Below are 19,969 nucleotides of genomic sequence, written 5' to 3' on the forward strand. Positions count from 1 at the left end.
GTGGACGTGTGGGTCCATTGTGATGGGGCGTGTTAGGGCTGTGTGCAGTGCCTGCACAGAGTCAGCATGCGGATAGTGGCTGCTGTTTGCTAACAGCTCCCTTGTGTCTGGGACCTTTTTTTCTCAGCAGGAATCCAGGCTTTCCTGAGTTCTCGGTTGATCTGAACTCTTGTCTCTGATCCCTGGCCAGCCTCCAGACCACCTCTTCCAGGCAGCCTTCCATGCCCCACCCATCCAGGCAGCAGACTCAGCTCTCACCTGGCAGGGGGCGGGAGGGGGCACCCCAGCCATCTTGTGCCAACTATCTCCTCTCCCCTGGGCGACATCTTTCAAAGCAGGACAAGGTCCTCCTCAACATGCCACAAGCATTGATTGAGCACCTACAGTGTATGGGCCCTGACCACAGGGGAAGGAGCAAACACAAATGGTTTGAGCTTCCTTTCTGGTTTCCAGGCAGGGTCCTATGAGGGTCTCACAGACCCAGAAGCCCCACGGGAAATGGGTGATGCTCTCCATTTCATAATGAAGAGATGAGACCCAGGGCCACACTGTCTGCAGGTGCCATAGCCAGACTCAGGAACTGGTCCTGGAGCGGCAGGTCTCACTGGCAGAGGCCTGTCCTTTACCCTCTTCCTCCGCCCCCCGCCCCCCGCCATGGGTTGTCCACCACCTAGGGCCCAGCCTGACGCCCAGCGGTCGGCTCAGACCTCCTCTCCCCCCACGCCCCCAGGCCCCACGGAAAGCTTCGCCCTCGCCTGGCTTCTGACTTGGGCCCCCAAACACAGTGCGTGAGGCGTGTTTTGGGTGATGAGTTTCACAAGCAGGTGCTTCTATTCTCTTCGCAAGGGGGGTTTTTGTGTTTTGACAGTTTCAAGCCTTTTTCCATGAGCTGTCAGGCTCAGTGTCTCATTGAAACCCGCGTTTGCTTTCTTGACATTTTTCTAGTATTAGAGTTTCCATTGCTGTCAGTTTATTTTTTTCTTCAAACCTCCATGATAGCAGTTTTGTCACACACATACCAAAAAAAAAAAAGAGAGAGAGAAAAGACAAAAAGCACCTTCTCTTAAAAAGTCAGACCTACCAGGAACTGAGCCTGGGGCTCAGTGGTGTCCACCCTGTTTGGTGCCATTTCTGGCGCGCTGGCTTCTGGTGGGTCCTTGGGGGCCTGGTTCCCAGGGAAGGAGGCGACGCAGGGTGCAGGATGTGGGTGGATGAGCAGGGTGGATGCAGTGGGAGCTGGAGGGGTGCAGGAGTCTTTATGCACTTGTCCGCTCCTTTGTGTCTCCACCGTGCGCTTCCTAGTGGCCCTGTGCTGGGTCCAGCAAGTGCCCTCCCAAGCTTTCTGACCAGCTCAAGCAGAATGGGAATAATCTGGCTTCAGTCCTCCTGGTCTCAGAACTCCAGGGCTCGGGGAGCCCCGGCTGTGGTTAGCAGTGACCTGGACAGGTGCCTATTTGATGCTCACCCCCATCCCTGAGTGGATTTGACTTGGTGGTGTGTGTCCTTGGGGGCAGGCATCTCCATAAGTACACGTGTGTTCTCATCTTATTCCTCCCAGAGGCCTGTTATACCCATTTCTCAGATGAGAAAGCTGAGACACGGGAAGATGAAGAAGCTTGTCTAAGGCCACTTGGTTAATGAGCAGTACGACCAACCAGGATTTTGTTGGTGGTGCTGGCTAGATTTTTGCATGAAGGGTGCCCTGGCACTGTTGACACCTGCCCGGGATCTTTCTTTGCTGTGGGGATTGTCTTGTGTGTTACAGGATGCCAGGCAGGCCTGGTCTGTAGATCTGCCAGATACTCGTATCACCTCCCATCTGTGACAGCCAGCAGTGTCTCCGGGTGCTGCCACATGCGCCCTGGAGGGGAAACGTCTCTCCTGGTTGAAAAACACTGGCTGAAAAGTCTTTTAACCCATCATTTAAAAAGACACTGTCATCATTACTATCTGTTACTTCAGGCAGTTTTAAGTTGGAAACATTGCTATGTTTGTTTTGAAACAACTTCAAACATACAGAAAAGTACGCTGAACATATTTTTCCTGAACTATTTGAAAGTAAGTTACCGACTTCGTGCTTTTTCACCCTGAATACCTGAGTGTGTATTTCACACAACCGCAGTGAAATCATCAACATCAGAGAAGTCGCTTTGCTGTATCACCACCAGCAAGCTCTCAGACCCCAGTCGAGTTTCTTCGTGCATTGATAACAGTACCTTGAATGCAGGCCAGCCTCTCCTGTTGCATTTGGCCACTGTGTCTTGTGTCCCCTCTAGTCTGAGTTTCTCCCTCCTGGTCATGACCTTGCCATTTTGGAAGATTCCACCAGTGGTTCTGTGGCTGCCCCTCACCCCGGGTTTGCCTGGCTCTGGAGTGAGGTATCCACCACATCCCCACCCCCAGCCAGGTGTCCCTTTGTCTCTCCCCCTGCGTGTTCACCATAAGCCCTGGATTAGCGTGGTGTCTGCTGGCCTTGTCCGCAGTGCAGTCCTCTTTCCTCTGTGGTCATCGCTAAGGTGAGGGGAGGTGCTTTGAGGCTCTGTGAATAACCGGTGCATCATCAGCCTTTCCTCCGTTCCTGTATGTTTGTCTGTCTGGATGTGTGATTCCTTTTTAACTCTGCTGTCGTTGTTACTTAATTTGATGTTCAAATTGTCCCGGTTGAGGCCAGTGAGGGCTCTTCAAGCTGGCTCCTGTGTCCTTTTGGTTCCATCTTTCTGTGTTTGGGGCTCATCTCTTTTTTAAATGTTTGTTTTTTTTTTTAATTTATTTTTTAATTGAAGGAAAAAAAATTTTTTTCCTTTTTTTTGGCTGGACCATGCGGTTTGTGGGATCTTAGTTCTCTGACCAAGGATCAACCCCCAGCACTTGGCAGTCAGAGTGCTGAGTCCCAACCACTGGACCGCCAGGGGGTTCCCTGGAGCACTCCATTACCATGTTCCCAGCTTGGCTTGTAATAATTTCCTGCCCCTTCCTGGATTGGAATCTAAGGCTGCCTTTTGCCAAACTCCTTCCTTGGGTCTGTTCCATGTCCCGCAGCGGCCAGAACCCCAGGCCAGAGAGGGGATGGAGCTGACAGCAGAGAGCGACAGGGATGGAAAGGATGGGTAACTGGGGTGTCAGAACCCACGGGCTCTGGGAAACCAGCACTTCTCTTTGGGGACGGAGGGGCCGCCGATGCCGTTTGTCCCTGGATTTGTGTCCTGGGATGCTGGACACATTTGTGAGAAGATTGCGATTATTCCAAAAAAGCAAGGTTACCAATGAATGAAGAGAGGGAACTGAAGCAAAATTTTTGAGGGAAAAAAACGAAATCTGACCTCTCCAGTTGGCACCGTTCATTCTAGGTCTTCATTAAAGAACATAGGCAGGTTGTAACACGGCTGTAAGGCCGAGGTTGATACCATCTGGATTCTGCCTTTTCACCTTGACATTATTTTATGTTGGTTTCTGAGAGACAGTATTGAAAGCTGGTTTTCTTTTCGGTGTGATGGAGTGTCAAGTCATGGGAGTATCCCGGGGCCCCCTAGGTGCTAGGGAGTATTCTAGCCACTTTCCTTTTTGTTTTTTCTTTTGTCCTTCCCTTTTTAATGTTTTAATTTAAAAAATCTAAATAGACTTCATTTTAAAGAAAAGTTTTAGACTTACAGAAAATTTGAGAAGTTAGTGGAAATATAGCCCACACCCAATTTCCTCTATTATAAACATCTGATTCTACTGCAGCGCGTTTGTCACAATAAAAGCAATACTGACACACTGCTATTATCTGGAGTCCATTCTCTGTTCAGAACTACTTAGCTTTGCCTAACATGCTTCTACCACTCCAGGATCCCACCCAGGATACCACTTTACATTTGTGCCTTAGGCTTCTCTGGCCTCTGACAGTTCCTGCTTTCCTAGCTTTTGATGACCTTGGCAGTTTTGAGGAGTGCTGGTCAGTTAAGTTATAGGATGATCCTCTGTTGGAATCGGTCTCGTGTTTTTGTCCTGATTAGATTGGAGTCATGGGTTTGGAGGAGGAAGACCATATGAGTTCAGTGTCATTTTCATCACAACCTATCAAGAGTATGTGCTCTCATATTAAAACTTGAAAACAATTATTTTTTTTGGTTTAGTAGACGGGATAGAACTCCAGTGTCCCTAGCCACAAGGGACTAGTTCCACCGAGAAGTAAACAGTGGGGACTCAATTTTGAAGACATTTGGGGAAAGGGAGAATTGGCTTTCTGTTAACTGGCAAAATGTTCCAGTGGGACTCTGTTTATGTTGAAACGTGTTATGGTTTGTATGTACACATATATGGACCAAGGGGCTTCCCTGTGGGCTAAGATGGTAAAGAACCCGCCTGCAATGCGGGAGACCTGGGTTCCATCCCTGGGTTGGGAAGATCCCCTGGAGAAGGGAATGTCTACCCACTCCAGTATTCTTGCCTGCAGAATTCCATGGACAGAGGAGCCTGGTCGACTGGGCTGTATAGTCCATGTGGTCACAAAGAGTTGGATATGACTGAGCGACTAATATTTTCACACTTTCATATATGGACCAGAGTCTCTGCTGAGTTTATAAATTAAGAAAGGATGGTTGATGGAATCTTGATTTTTGTTAACTTATCCCAGTAAAGCCCACAGAAACTCAAAAAAATAAGAGAGAGAGAATATGCTATCAACATGATTGATTCCTGGGCACCTTCTCTTCTGAGATCTCATTTAATCTTCATAAAAACCCTCTGAAGGGGCATGGTCTCGCCCCTTTTCCAAACGAGGGGCCTGAGACTGGGGGAGGTAAGGACTCTGCTGGGGTTGCATGGCTAGGCAGGCCTCCGATGCAGGACCACTAAGCTGCTTCCTTGTTTGGCATCTGGCTCATTTTCAGCTTTTTACTTATGATAGGCTCCACTGCTGTGCACAGCCTGGTTACTTTCCTTCGAGTTATTTCCTGAGGGTGTGTCCCTGAAGAAGAGGGATTACTAAGTCAAAGTGTGTGAAGTTTTCAGAGCCAGATGGTTCTTGAGAAAGAGGGAACCAGTTCACCGGGCATGAGCAGCTGTGTTCCTGTTTACCCACTTCCTCTCCAGGACTGTGTTTTATCATTTTTGTTTATTCTGTCTTGTTACTTTGTCACATACTTTCTCCCCTCAATGACTCGCTGCCAAATGACAGTTGGCTGTTTGCAGAACTCAAAAATCACTCTCAAGGGATAAAGATTTGGCTTCTCTGACTTCATTTAAAAGAATGTGCCTCAGGCCGGACATTTCTCAAAATGCTGGCTCCGGCACTGGACAGTGGCCAACTCGTGGGAGAGAGCCACAAGCCTCCTAAGGTGACTGCTCTGCTGGGAACAGCAGTTCCCAGATTTGTTTAACTCAGTAATCAACCATTGTGTCATTTTACACGTTTTCCTTTTGACCATGATTCTGATCCATTTCCCCTTTAGACACTTTACCTGTGGATGGTAATTCAAAATAGACATGGAAGATTGTCCCCCAGAGTGACCTGGTGTCTACACAGCAGGTTCAAGTTGCCCATTGTGTTGTTTTATCATGGCTGGTTGGCCCCCAGTGTGCATTTCGGGTAGGATTTGAGGAGGCTGGTTCCCCAGAGCAGCTGAGGTCAGACAGAGTTCCAGAGGTGACTCAGCTGGCTGGCCTCTTCATAGGCGAGTTCTCTGGTCAGATGTCCACACCTAAAGGCAACAGAAGTCAAGACCCTGTAGGGAGCCCCCTTGGGAGTATAAGGGGCTGTGCGCTCCCAGGGGACTCAGTGCCCGGGAGCTGACTCACCCTGGTGTATACACGTCTCTGGGTACCATCTCTAGCTTTCCCAGTTGGCCATCTGGCTGTGGTTAAGGGTCAACATATACTTGGCCATGACCCGACACCTTGTTTAATTCGAGAGAAAAGTTGGAGAGGAGGGTGGAGTTTAGGGTGAGAAGTTGAAGGTTTTCCCCTGAGGATCACTGTGGCCCGAGCCCGCCAGGTGTGCCCCGAGCCCACACTATCGGAAGTATGATGGCCGGTGAGACTGGTCACGTGGGCTGTTTCGGGCACACGTGATAGAAGGCCAAATTCACGCTGGCTGGAGCCTAACGGGCTCTGCAGCCATCTGGCTTTAGGCATGTCTGATGCGGGGGCTCAGAAAGGATCCTCAGGATCCACCACCCTCTATCACCATGAGGCCCTCCTGTGTGGGTTGTTTCACATGTTGCTCCGGGGCCCTCTGGCCTCTTCTGCCCCTGGAGGCCACCAGGGGGTGGCAGCAGCCACAGACCAGCTTCTCACCCTGCCAGAGCCTCTTCGGCTCCAGCTGGGGTGCTCGCTGGTCCTGAACCACTCCTGTGCGTGTGTGGGAGTGGGTGGATGGGGAGGGGTCCGGTGTGCGGAGGAGCTTGGTGGCTGGGAGACAGATGACTGCCCTGTTCTCTGGCTGCCCCTAGGAAGTGAGGCCCTGTGCCCCAGGCCTGAAACCCATCCACTGTTCTCCAGAGTGAGGTCTGAGGAAGGACCAGCTTCCACCCTGGGGGCAGTGGAGGGGGCACTTGCCTGCAGTGGGGTGGGGCAGGGCCAGGCAACTGCCTGATGCCCCTTGGTGAAGTGACTGCTCTTTTTCTCCTTGCAGATTGCAAGCCGGGGAGGAACCCGATAGTAAGTAGCCTCTCTCTTGCCCCCACCCCAGCTTTGTGCCCCTACATATGACTCCTCCCCTATCAGAGCTGCTGGTTCTAACAGTGACTGAGTGGGTCGTTTCCCTCCCATGGCCCAGGTGCAGCCAGTTCAGGCTGGGTCTACCCCTCTCAGGGAACTCTGAACACGGTGGGGCCTCAGCCAGGCCCTGGCCGGGGATGCGCAACCCCACCCCCACGGTAGCCTCGACTCCTGGCTCATCCCGCCGGGGACTTCCAGAAGGGCCTGCCAGATGGCAGGTCTGGTTTTGACCATTCGGGTGCCAGGTGTGGTCTGAGGGAAGGCTGGGTTCATTTTCCCCTTTGTCCTTCAATCCACCGTGAGTCTCATCCTCAAAGCTGGGATGTCAAGTCAGTAGCACAGACTTTTGAAACTTTAGCTAGCATGTATGGAGCACTTGGTGCTCCCAGGTGGCGGAGTAGGAAAGAATCCGCCTGCAATGCAAGAGATGCACGTTTGATCCCTGGGTCGGGAAGATCCCCTGGAGGAGGAAATGGCAACCTACTTTAGTACTCGTGCCTGGAGAATCCCATGGACAGAGGAGCCTGCCGGGCCACACTTTATGGGGTCGTAAAGAGTCAGATGTGACTGAGCACATGTGCATGCATGGGGCTCTTACTGTGAGCTAGGCATCTGGCTTTGTGCTTTCTCCAAGTTGATCCAGTTTGTCCTGGCAACACACTGAGGTTGGTACTGTTGTCCTGTTGGATAGGAGAGGAAACAGAGGCCCAGACAGGAAAGGTGATTCTGCAGTTGGAAAATAGATCAGATGGGATTTGAGGGTTGGTGTGCGTGATTCCAAAGCCGGTGCGCTGAGCTGTTACCCTGAACTGCCTCCTAGCAAGGCCATCTTCACCCACCTTTTATGAAGCTCTCGCTGTGCCAGGCGCTGGGCCAGGGGCTTTGCACATGTCACCACCGATCCTGCGGCCATCCTGCATGGGGCATGTGCACCAGGTCCTCACCAGGCTTAGCTTGGGGCCCTGCTCTGTGCTGGCCTCTCAGGGGCAGCTCAGGGACCAGTGAGGGGCATGGGGAGAGGAGCAGCACTGCTTTCCACAGCTGAGAGGGGGCAGGACGAAACATACCGGATGACCAGGTCTCAGGTATGTATGGTTTGCCCACTTCCCGCCCCATCCCCCACTTATCAGTTCTTCCATTCCTCTTTTTTCTTAATAGTATTTTTAAAGTTATATTTATTTATTTGCCTGCACTGGGTCTTTGTTGCTGCGTATGGGCTTTTTCTAGTTGCAGTGAGCAAGGGCTACTCTCTCGTTGTGGTGCATGGGCTTCTCATTGCAGTGGCTTCTCTTGTTTCAGAGCACAGGCTCTAGAGCACACAGGCTTAAGTAGTTGTGGTGCCTAGACGTAGTTGCTTTGTAGCATGTGGAATCTTCCTGGACCAGGGATTGAACCTGTGTCCCCTGCATTGGCAGGGGGATTCTTTACCATGGAGTCACCAGGAAAGCCTCCATTCTCTATTTTTAAACATAATAGATGGAACCACAATACAGGTTCAATTTCAAATCATGGGAGATCACATTCAAACGTGCTTGGGTCAGATGAGTTGCTGTTACGATATCAAGAAGTTTCATGAAAAATGTATTTAATGATTTGTAAGATATGAACATGGCAACCCACTCCAGTGTTCTTGCCTGGAGAATCCCAGGGACGGGGCAGCCTGGTGGGCTTCCGTCTGTGGGGTCTCACAGAGTTGGACACGACTGAAGCGACTTAGCAGCAGCAGCAAGATACGAACAAAGCTAGTGGAGGTGATGAAATTCTAGTTGAGCTATTTCAAATCCTAAAAGATGATGCTGTTTAAGTGCTCCACTCAATATGCCAGCAAATTTGGAAAATTCGGCAGTGACCACAGGATTGGAAAAGGTCAATTTTCATTCCAATCCCAAAGAAAGGCAATGCCAAAGAATGTTGAAACTACCACACAATTGCACTCATCTCACACGGTAACAAAGTAATGCTCAAAATCCTCCAAGCTAGATTTCAACAGTACATGAACCAAGAACTTCCAGATGTTCAAGCTGGATTTAGTAGAGTCAGAGAAACCAGAGATCAAATTGCCAATATCCATTGGATCATAGAAAAAGCAAGAGAATTCCAGAAAACCATCTACTTCTGCTTTATTGACTATGCCAAAGCCTTTGACTGTGAGGATCACAACAAACTGGAAAATTCTTAAAGATGGGAATATCAGACCACCTTACTTATCTCTTAAGAAACCTTATGCAAGTTAAGAAGCAACAGTTAGAACTGGACATGGAACAACGGACTGGTTCCAAATTGGGAAAGGAGTACGTCAAGGCTGTATATTGTCACCCTGATTATTTAACTTAATGTGCAGAGTACATCATGCAAAAGATGAAGCACAAGCAGGAATCAAGATTGCCGGGAGAAATATGAATAACCCCAGATATGCAGATGATACCAACCCTTATGGCAGAAAGTGAAGAGGAACTGAAGAGCCTCTTGATGAAGATGAAAGAGGAGAGTGAAAAAGCTGGCTTAAAACTCAACATTCAAAAAATTAAGATCATGGCCTCTGGTCCCATCATTCATGGCAAATAGATGGGGAAACAACGGAAACAGTGACAGACTTTATTTTCGTAGGCTCCAGAATCACTGTAGATGGTGACTGCAGACATGAAATTAAAAGATGTTTGCCTCTTGGAAGAAAGGCTATGACAAACCTAGATAGCATATTAAAAAGCAGAGACATTACTTTGCCGACAAAGGTCCCTCTACTCAAAGCTATGGTTTTTCTAATAGTCGTGTATGAATGGGAGAGTTGGACCATAAAGAAGGCTAATCGCCAAAGAATTGATGCTTTTGAGCTGTAGTGTTGGAGAAGACTCTTGAGAGTCCCTTGGACTGCAAGGACATCAAACCAGTCCATCCTAAAGAAAATCAATCTTGAATATTCATTGGAAGGACTGATGTTGAAGCTCCAATACTTTGGCCACCTGATGCAAAGAGCCGACTCATTAGAAAAGATCCTGATGCTGGAAAAGATTACCAACTCAATGGACATGAGTTTGAGCAAGCTCTGGGAGATGATGAAGGATAGGGAAGCCTGGCATGCTGCAGTCCATGGGGTCGCAAAGAGTCGTATACAACTGAGTGACTGAACAACAATAGCTAAAGATAACCAAATATATTTTGGCCACATGGACCAGTGCATAAATAGTAACTTCTTTAAGACTACCATCTTTTAGACTTCAAATTATTGTAAAAGAATATGAAGGATTATGTAACTGTATTTTCAGAATTATTCAAACTCATTCCCTTTCCAAGCTTGAAGGTAAATGGTATTTACGTTAGAACAGTTCATGAGACCACTTCTCCTTGGCACTTATGGAAAGGTCAAAACCGAAACCAACATATTCCTGAAACATATCTGTTTTTAGTACGTTAGTGTGATCATAAAAGACTGCTGTCCCAGGAGCAGGGGAGTTGGGGTGGGCCTAGAGCTGACACTTGTAGACTGAGCAAACATGTATGGATTCCAAAGGGAGACACTGAGGTTCCAGTATTGGCCGGACACTTACTAACTAACCCTGAGCAAGTTAGTTGACTCCTCTGTGCCTCAATTTCCTAATCTGTAAAATGGGGAGATACTAACCGCCGTGTAGACTAGTTGGGTTTCCCAGGGGGCACTAGTGGTAAAGAACCACCTGTCCATGCAGGCGACATAAGAGACTGGGGTTCCATCCCTAGGTCAGGAAGATCCCCTGGAGGAGGGCTTGGCAACTCATTCCAGTATTCTTGCCTGGAGAATCCTACGGATAGAAGAGCCTGGCGGGCTACAGTCCTTAGGGTCGCAGAGTCAGACATAACTGAAGCAACTTAGCGTGAACTCTTGCACAATGGTTGTTAAGGATTAGCACGTGTTGAGGGCCACATACACGGTAAGCATTGTATGCGATGCTCCACTATCCTTCTTTAGTGCCAGTTAAAAACGACGTGCCTTCACAGGGTCTCATATGCAGGAACATCAGGTCATCCATGCTGAGAAGCCCAGGATGAGCGCATGGTGGCTTTAAAGCAGAGAGGGAGACTCGCTGGGGTCTATGGGGAGGAAGAAACGCTTTCCCCAGCGCAGAGACTGGGGGAGGTTGGGGTATCCTGCCTCAGCACTATTTCCTCTGCCCATTGCAGCTGACCAAGAGCGTATCAGTGGCAGACCCAGGCAATGAGGAGCAGGGCTTACTGAGCCGCCCGGCTGTGGAGACCTGCCTGGAGAGCCTACGGCTGCTGGAGGCCAGCCCAGTCAGCAGTCCCCCGTCCCCCACAGACCTACCTGAGCCCCGAGGGACCATGGAGCATACCAACAACAGGATTGGTGAGTCGGCCTGTTTGGGGGATCCTGGAGTGCTCAGGGAGCAGTGGGAGATGGACCCTGAGCCCCTAATGAGCGACCAGAGACCCTGGGGATGGAAAGCTCAGCAAGGAAGAGGCAGGGGCTCCCCCACTGGCTTTTATAAGTAGGAAATGCTTTTCATGAAGGAGTTAAGCCATTCTCAGGGTTATCTACAGCTTGCTCCGCCTCTTCATCCCAATTTAAATTTCTGTAAACTAGAGGAGCCTGGTGGGCTACAGCCCATGGAGTTGCAAGATTCAGATATGACTTGGCAACTAAACCACCACCACCAAACTAAGAGTAGTTAATAGTTCTGACTTCCCGGGGTCATTGTGAGAACTTGTGAAACAATGCTCGCAAAGTTGCCCTGGTGGGTGCAGGGCTCCCTCTGCCTGGTGCCTGCTCTTGTCAGAGGGGAAGTAAACACCATCTAGCCCCCAACACAGGACCCCTAAGACGGGTGGAGGGAGATGTCAGGAGAGACATCAGCCAAGAGCTGCCTCTTGGCTGATGCATTCACATTTGGGCACTGCACGCTGGTCACCTCTCCTTCTGAGGATTGAGTCAGTCCCTCCGTTTTACAATTGGAGAAACATCGGTTCAGGAGGAAGAGGCGATTTCCCCTGGTGCCCCGAACTGCAGCCTCCCTCCAGCCAAGGCAAACCTTCCACTCTCTAGTCTCCTTCCTCCTCCTCCCCTCACCCTGGTACATCAAGAGCGCTTCTACCAAAACGGATACTTGCCCATATTATACCCCTGCTTGAAGCCCTCCAGGGAGTCCCTGCTCCCTGCAGTGTGAATTCCAGGCTGCTGCTTCTCCTCCTCACCAGGCTCGCCTGCCTCCCAACCCCACAGGTCTGCTCCCCCTTCTCAGCGGCAGTTTTCTAATTTTTGGAGCCCTCTCTCACAGCTGAGCTTCTTTATGGGAGCTTCTTCCTTACCTGAAATAGTCAACTCCACTTCCTTGAATCTAGTCAATTCTTTTCTTTTTTGGCTGTACTACTTAGCCTGTGGGATCTTAGTTCCCCGAACAGGAATCGAACCCATGCCCTTTGCAGAGTAAGTGAGAAGTCTTAATCACTGGACCACCGGGGGAAGTCTTGAATAAATTCCTGATGTCCCAGGACCTTGTGTATTTGCCTCCTCCTCCAGCCTTCTGCGCCCTCTCCACTCTCCTGTCTAGGAGACACCCTCTGGGCACCCCCAGAACCCAGGCCTCTCCACCTTGTGTCCTCAGCTCCCAGCAGTGTGACTGTGTTTGCAGCTTCCTCCCCACCCCACCTGGCTTTGAGCTCCCTGAGGGGCAGGGTCTTAATGGGCTCCATCTCTGTCTTCTCTGGAGGGTTAACCATCACTGAAATCATTCCGAAGAGGCATTTATGATCATCCTACACATTTCTGTAGCAGGGGTTGGTGGATGGAACTCTTAAGGACAGAACCGTCAGCGCCAAATTGAAACTTTTGGAATTGCAACTTTCAGCAAGTTTTATTGAAAAAGGATGTGTTTGGAGAAATACTGCTGAAGACATTCTCCTGCAAATTTCCTAAGAAGTCTTAATTTGAATATTTGAGTCCTTGCTGAGCACAGTGCCTGGAACCACAGGGCTGGGGCTCTGGGAGTGTTTGGCAGGCAGGTAGAGGTGGGTAGAGGGAGGTACCAGGCTCCTAGCAGGGCTGGGACATGGGCAGCCTGGTCTGTAAGCTTGGAGGAGGTCTTCCTGGATAATTCAAGAGGTGGTGAGCCCTCTGTTCTTCTGACATCTCCCTAGAGGAGTACCCCCTGGTCCAGTTCCCAAGGGGATCACGCTCTGGTTACCCGTCTACTCCTGGGCACCAGGCACAGGGAACCCTGTCCCTTCACCTTCACCACCACCACCACCCCCCGCTCCCAACCAAGACAACTTCCTTGGATGCTGGAGCCCTGAATGGGGCAGGAAATCCAAGCAGCTTCTGGAAGACCCTCTCCCTCCCAGCTGGGGAATGGGCAGCCCTGTGGTGGTGGACAGAGCCCAAGGAATCAGGACCCAAGGAACGTGAAGGGGTGGCCCCCCAGCTTTGGCTGCTTCTACCTGGACAAACATACCCCACTTCATTCACGCCCCTCCTCCTCTATGTCTGTCTGTCTGTCTCTCTCATCTCTGGCCCTGCCTGGTTTCTTCTGTGTTCTCCCTCACCTCACCATCACTGGCTTCTATCTTTTGCCAGCCCTTCTGGTCAGGTTCTGCAGGCTTTAGTGGAGGGTGTGTGACTGGAGGCCATGCTCTCTCTTTTGGGGGGTAGGGTGCTCCCAGCCTACAGCTTGTTTCATTCTGGTAACCTTCTCTCTCTTCTAGGGGTATCAAAGACCAAAATGGAAAAACTGGATTATGCAATGGGGTTGAGGGTGCAGGGGCCCCAAGAATCTTTGGGGGGTTCCTGAATCAGAGGGGTGTAACCGGGTTCACCAGCAAGGCAGGCATCCTGAGCCCCAGGCATCCTGAACTCCACCCTAGCTCTCAAGTTCCCTCTTGATAGCTTCCCCATTCAGACTCCAGAGAGAGTTCTAGGGCTGAGGGGCTGGGAGCTGGCACCCTGCCCTGAGCTCAAGGCTATCAGAAGCTGGGCTGCTGGAGTTTGCAGTTAGCTGATCTGGGTGAAAGCCAGACTCCCTACTTCCTAGCTTCTTTGGCAGCTTACTTAGCTCCCCTGAGACTCCAAAGCCCTGGAAGCAGGTCAGTGGGGTGGGGAGGGGGTGCAGATAACGCTGCTAACAGACTGGGCTGGTTACTCATCCACGCAATTCTCACAGGCAGCCCTCCTGTTTGCTAGGCAGACACACAGCAATAAGCAATAAACACCAAGATATACCGGTCCCTGCAAAGCTGTCCAGATCTCAGGACAATTATTAACAGGGTTGAGGTTTCTGGAGGATGTGGTCTGGGTTTGCCTAGACTGAAGAGGTTCCTGAGACGCAGAACTTTGAAAACTGGTAACATCTCAGGAAAACTAGGACATGTTGCTGCGGCCAGCTACCCCTCCTCCCACCCCCACAATCCCCAGGTTTCTGCTTTAGGCACGTGAATAGGTGCTGAAAGGGAAGCTGGGCAGGGTGGAGTTTCTTTGGGGATTTCTACTGACTACCTGGTGACATTGGGCAGGTCATTTAACATCCCTGAGCTCCATCTGTAAATGGGGATCGTATAATAATAGGCCATCTACCTTGTGGAAGTGATGCAAAGATTCGGAAGCTAATGTGTGGAAAACATCCAAGGTGGCATCCGGCAAGGCTAAGCTCTGCCAGTGTTCAGTGGCACTCTTGATACCAGCATCGTTGTTCCCTAATTTCTCCCCGCTGCTTGCTGTCTCTCCTAACCCTGTCCTCTCCTCTCCTGCCCCATCCATGCAGAAATGTCAAGAAGATCAGGAGCACCTCCAGTTCTTAACCCCTCAGCAGGCAACTGCTCCCTGTTTTATCTCCTTTGAACCCCAGGACACCTGTGAAGTCAGCAGGGTTTATTGTGAATCAGAGAGGCTGTACGTTCTCCCTGAGGCCACACAGCAGGAGTGGCAGAGCTGGGATGGGGCCCCTCCTCTGCCTCCTGGCTTCTGTACAGCTAGGGCCCTGGTCTCCTCACCTTCCCACCCTTTTGCTTTGCAGAGAACATCTACATCATGAAAGCCGACACCGTGATTGTGGGGACCGTGAAGGCCGAGGTGCCTGAGGGCCAAGGCCCAGTGGGGCCAGCCGGGCCTGAGCTCGAGGAGGAGCTGGAGATGGACTATGCCTCCCACTACCCGGAACAGGAGACGGAGCCACCGCTGGGCAGCTGCGGGGACGTTATGTTCTCGGTGGAGGAGAAAGGAGAGGAGGACCCCTTGCCCACAACCGTCTCTGAGAAATGAGGGCTGGGCTGAGAGGGCAGCTGGGTGCCTCTGGAAGGCCACGGTGGCCCTGGTGGCACCACCCGGGTGGCATAGTCCCGTCTGGCCTGAAGTGAGGTTCCAGCCTCCAGTCGTGGACCCGGCCTGTCAATGCGGGAGGTCCCGCTGTTCTGTACTTGTATCCCCACCCAGCTGCCTCCCATCCCAGACCTTGGGGAGCCCGGGCCTGTACAGCAGAGACAACCAAGGGTCTGGATCTGAATGACCAGGAGGGCCTGGGCTCCTTGCCTTCTTCTGCTGCTGAGAAGATGCCCCAGAGTCCTGGGTGTCACACACACTAAGCAGAGGCTGAGGCCACGAGGCACGTCCCCCCAGGCCCCGCTTTCTCCATCACCCTGGCCTCAAGAGTGATGCCCTCCAGGCCTCACTGCTGTGCGAGCCACCCCTGGTTACTGTGAGTGGCCCTGTGGGCATGGAGCCAATGCCTTTGTTTGTTTGTCCTGAATCAGAAGGGAAGTCAAGTAATGGGGTGTTGTCTGTCTGCCCCGTCTTGGCCGCAGTCACAGCGCTGCACTCTGTGCGGACGTGAGTCCCAGTCTGGCCTCCAGCCCTGCCTGGGCTACTGGGACCCTCCTAGTCTTGCCAGTCTGTCAGTGTTCTGTAGCCTGTCCCACAGTGGGCCCAGGGCCCAGGGCGTGTCACTGTCCCCGAAGCAAGAGGCATCTGGGACCCAGCTACCTGAAGATTCTCAGCAGCCATGGTGCCCTTGCCCAGACAGAGGCCCTGCCCACCCAGCTGCTGCCTGGAGAAGGGCCCTGCTCTGCTTCACCCAGGGGGCTTCCTTGCTAAATGGAGAAGGGGAACTGTGAGCCCTTCTTATTTTCTTGCCCACTCTGTGGGTACCATGTGCTCTGTCCTGGGTCACAAAGATGCATCCTTCCCAGATCTGCCAGGTACACAGAACCTGATGGTCCCAGGCCCAGCCTCTGGCTCCGACTGCTCAGCGCCTGTGATGGAGACTGGGTGATTGTGCTCAGTCATGTCCGAGGGTTTGCGATCCCATGGACCTCACAAGGTGCGACCCCACCAGGCTCCTCTGTCTGTGGGATTCTCCAGGCAAGACTACTGGAGTGGGTTGCCATTTCCTCCTCTGGGGCATCTTCCCCACCCAGGGATTGAACCCTCATCTCCTGCCTTAGCAAGTGGATTCTTTACCACTGAGCCACCTGGGAAGCCCAAAAGGTGATTTGGGTATGTGTGCTCACGTGGATGTCAAAAAGCTCCCTGGTCTCACCCAGACATTCTGCCGGAAAACAAAGAATATTTTGTGGTTCAATCTGGACTTCAGGAGTTTACGTTTCACAGTAAAGATCGAGTGGCCTGACTTGGGGCTGTGGTGTCCTGCTCTCCTTGGGGCTGTCAGACTCAAGTCAACAAACAAGCAGCCTTGGAAAAGGAGTGTGGGCAGATGATAAGTCCGCCATGGCCCTGGGACGCACAGTCCAGGCAGCCTGGAGGCTGTTGGAATTACCCGCTGGAAGGCAGGCCGGGGAAAGCTGCTGTTTACTCACCAGCCACTCAGTCTCTGGAGGAAGTTGAGGCTGGGTCAGGCATCACAAGGGTAGTTTCTGAAACCACTCAGATGTTTTGGGGAAAGTTGGAGAGACGCTGGATGCTGTGTGAGACAGTTTACATCAGAACCCGATGTTTACATGGGCTGGACAACTGCCAAAATGCCCTTTGCAAGGACAGTATGGGTGCTCTGCAACCTCCTGCCACTCTCCCCACCCCCCCACCCCCAAGAGCTCTGCAGCCATGACTTGAGGATATTGACATATGGTTCATGGAATGACAGGCTCCCTCACTGGAGGGCCTGTCACAAAACTTTGATCCTTTAAAAATTTGTAAGTTCCCTTAGAAAGGAATCGCAAGGCTCAGGAAATTCTCCCTGAGATTTGAGTATGCCTGAGCAGAAGGGTCTGAGCTATCTCTCTCCAGTCAGGACAGGGGTTCCCCCTGTATCTAGACCCCCAGACACCTAGACCATCAGCCTCTGGGGACAAGGAGCCCCCTGTCTGCTGGGGCAGCCGTTCCCACTGCTGGAGGCTTTTCCCTGTGGATGGAGGCAGACTATTCCTTGTGTAATGCCCACTCCCTGGTCAGTCCAAGGCCCAGCCTTTGAGGATACTCAGAATAAAGCCCTCAGGTCCCAAGGTTCCCTTTGGGTAGGAGAGATGCATGGTTTCCGCATGATCCTTCTTCCCTCTGGGCTGAAACCAGCAGCACCCCAGCTTGGAAAAGGGAGTCACTTACTAGCAGCATGAATGCCCCAGCCTTGGGGAACCCAGAGAGGACCAGGAGTGAATGTAAGCCTTGGGCTTAGAGTCAGAGCTAGGAAGGTCAGTCTGCCTCCCTGGTGTCAACAAAAAATTCATCTAAGAAAGAATTGGAAGACTTTATTTGAGCCAAATGTTAGGATTATAACCTGGAAAGAGCATCTCAGAAAGCTCTGAGGACTATTCCACCTATTAGAAGTCAAGACACAATTTAAGTTTTTTTGAGACAGAGGGCTGTATATTAAATGACATATTATTGACCAGTTTACATCATCCAGATCTAAGTGCCATCGTGGTGGGTCATGTGACCCCCTTATAAGACCAAGAAGGAATGCTCTGTTTTAAGGAGTTGTCTTGTTCATGCTATGAGTACGTGACTGGTTGAGCTGGTGTTCCTGCTGATGGAAGTCTGGTTTGACGCATAATACAGATACACAGTGCAGTGCGGGGAGAGGGGAAGCCAAAGGCAGAGAAGAATTCTTATGTTTACATTTCTCTTGCCTTGCCGTAAAAGATGAATTTTATTTCACAGCTTGTCACACTCAGGGGCAGTCTAGGGCCTCCTCTGCACCACAGGCAGCCAGCCAGAAGCTCTGACCATGTTTCCTCTGGGGGCTGGAGGAAGGCGACCTCACCCACCTCACCTCCGAGACTCCAGCCCACACCCGGATCTCACAATCAGCCTGGCCACTGAACCAGCCACTGCCTGTCACGTGGTCTATCCGAGAGCTGGAGAGCATTTCCCTACCCTGCCTGCCCAGCGATGAGGGACCCCGCCTTCACTTCTGGTCATTCTGATGTCCAGGTGGGCAGATGGACAAGGCCCCTGCTGCCTAGAATTGCAATTCCCAGACTCTGAGGAGTCCGCCTACACGTGCTCACCCCTCTGCCTGAACAATTGTAGTCAGGGAGTGACAGCAAGTGATGTGTATTGCGGAAATTATTGCATCAAAGAAAATCCGTTGTTTCCCAAGGCGGTCCTATAGGTTGCAAGCTACTGTAAGGTTCTTAGAATCTCTAAGGCCAGGGTCAGTCCCTAAGAGAGAACAAGGGACTGAATCTCCAGAGCATCACTCCAGCCACAAGAGCCTAAAGAAGGTGTCTTAGGTGTCCTCTCTGTCCATGGTCACTGGTACTTGATTTTAAATAAAAATCTATGCAGAGATGAGAGGTGGCTCTGACCAAAGTTCCTTGGGTGCCTTCTCTCCTCCACCCCTTCCTTGACCCTCCCTGTCCTCTAACATGCAGCATTGGGGGAAGCGCAAGGTGGGAGGTGCTGGGGCCAGGATGAGCGGGGGAAGGGATTCACAGTCAGGGCCTGAGAGAAAAGCTATAATGTGTCAGTACCCTTGACTGGGCTTCCCAGGTGACTCAGTGGTAAGGAACCTGCCTGCCAATGCAGGAGATGGAAGAGGTGCAGGTTTGATCCCTGGGTCAGGAAGATTCCCTGGAGTAGGAAATGACAACCCACTCCAGGATTCCTGTCTGGAGAATCCCATGGACAGAGGAGCCTGTCGGGCTGCAGTCATGGGGTCACAAAGAGTCGGACACGACTGAACACGCACCCTTGACTGGAAGCCAAAGTGAGCATATCGAAAGCTTCAAGGGAAGCTCCTTGGATCTTAGGGAGAAGCTGGCCGAGCCCACCTTGGGTTTCTGCACCCCACCCCTCTGGGATCCCATAACCAGGTCAGTGAACAAAGTCATTCTTGAGTCAGATCGTGCTCTGTGCTCCCTAACCCTAACCCCTAATCTGGGGACTGGCAGAAAGTCTGGAGGGCATGGCCAACTCTAGCTAGGTGGTCTGGGAGGGCTTCTTCGAGGAGGTGCCTTTTAAGTTCTACCTGAACATGACCTGCAAATATCCCAAAGAGGCAGATGGGGGATGGCAAATGCCAAGGTCCTGAGGTGGGAATCCTGGCCCCAGGGTTCAGGAAGCACACTCCCTGGTAGAAGCTTAGTGATCAGGGCAGAGAGGAAATGGAGATAACAAGGGCAGCCAACTGGGCCAGATCCTGCAGGGCCTGGTGGGCCATTGTAAGTCCCTTAGATTTTATCACAAATATGGTTAAGAACACAGTCTGCATTTCTTTCTGTTTTCCTCCTATTAGAACAATAAACATCCTGGTATTATCTCAGCCATGGGCATGAAAGGCAAACGAGGGGCCTCACAGGTTGTTTTGACATACTTCAGAGGGAAGCCGGGGAAGGAGGCAGCAGTAGCTGGTAGCCAGGAAGCAATTGGATGTGTTTTCTCAGAAGGAGCAGAGAGCTGAGACCACATTCCCGGTTAACGTTGCAGCAGCCGGGCACCCTCGGCTGATGTCACCGTGGGGGGAGGGTGGGGGGAGAGGTAAGGAGTCTGTCCAGGTTCCCCTTTCTCTGGGTGTCTTCCAGGAGAGGAAAAACCAAACCAAAAGACCCTGGGGAGGCCAGAGGCGTCTGTGTTTTGGTGTGGGGCATGGGTCATCTTAGCATGAGGCCCACCCTTTCCTCTCTAGCCCTCCAGCACTTGCCTCTGTCTCATTTCATTACCCTGGCTGCTGATACAGCAGAGGGGATGGGCCCATCAGCCTTCAGCCTCCAGCCCAAAGCAGTTCCCAGCTCCTTGGCCTCTGGGAAAGCTCTCAAGGGCTTTCAGCTTCAGTTTCCTAATCTGCAAAATGGGCATAATAATTATTTTCCAAGTGGTTTAGATGGTAAAGAATCTACTTGC

The 19,969-nt window shown here is 51.4% G+C and overlaps 1 protein-coding gene across 1 annotated transcript in view; it reads left to right on the forward strand.

Annotated features, from left to right (window-relative positions):
• TNFRSF8 (TNF receptor superfamily member 8) overlaps positions 1-18,435 on the forward strand; it is a 72,318-nt gene extending 53,883 nt beyond the window's left edge. The window contains exons 13-15 of the mRNA XM_055419608.2: positions 6,614-6,639; positions 10,855-11,038; positions 14,694-18,435. Of these exons, the coding sequence (XP_055275583.2) occupies positions 6,614-6,639; positions 10,855-11,038; positions 14,694-14,938 (455 nt within the window). The 3' untranslated portion in view covers positions 14,939-18,435. The remainder of the gene's footprint in view (positions 1-6,613; positions 6,640-10,854; positions 11,039-14,693) is intronic.
• Positions 18,436-19,969: the final 1,534 nt, after the last annotated feature.

This window comes from Moschus berezovskii, chromosome 17 (genome assembly GCF_049115385.1).
Source record: "Moschus berezovskii isolate FMDL1 chromosome 17, NW_MosBer_1.0, whole genome shotgun sequence".
Classification (NCBI taxonomy): domain Eukaryota; kingdom Metazoa; phylum Chordata; class Mammalia; order Artiodactyla; family Moschidae; genus Moschus; species Moschus berezovskii.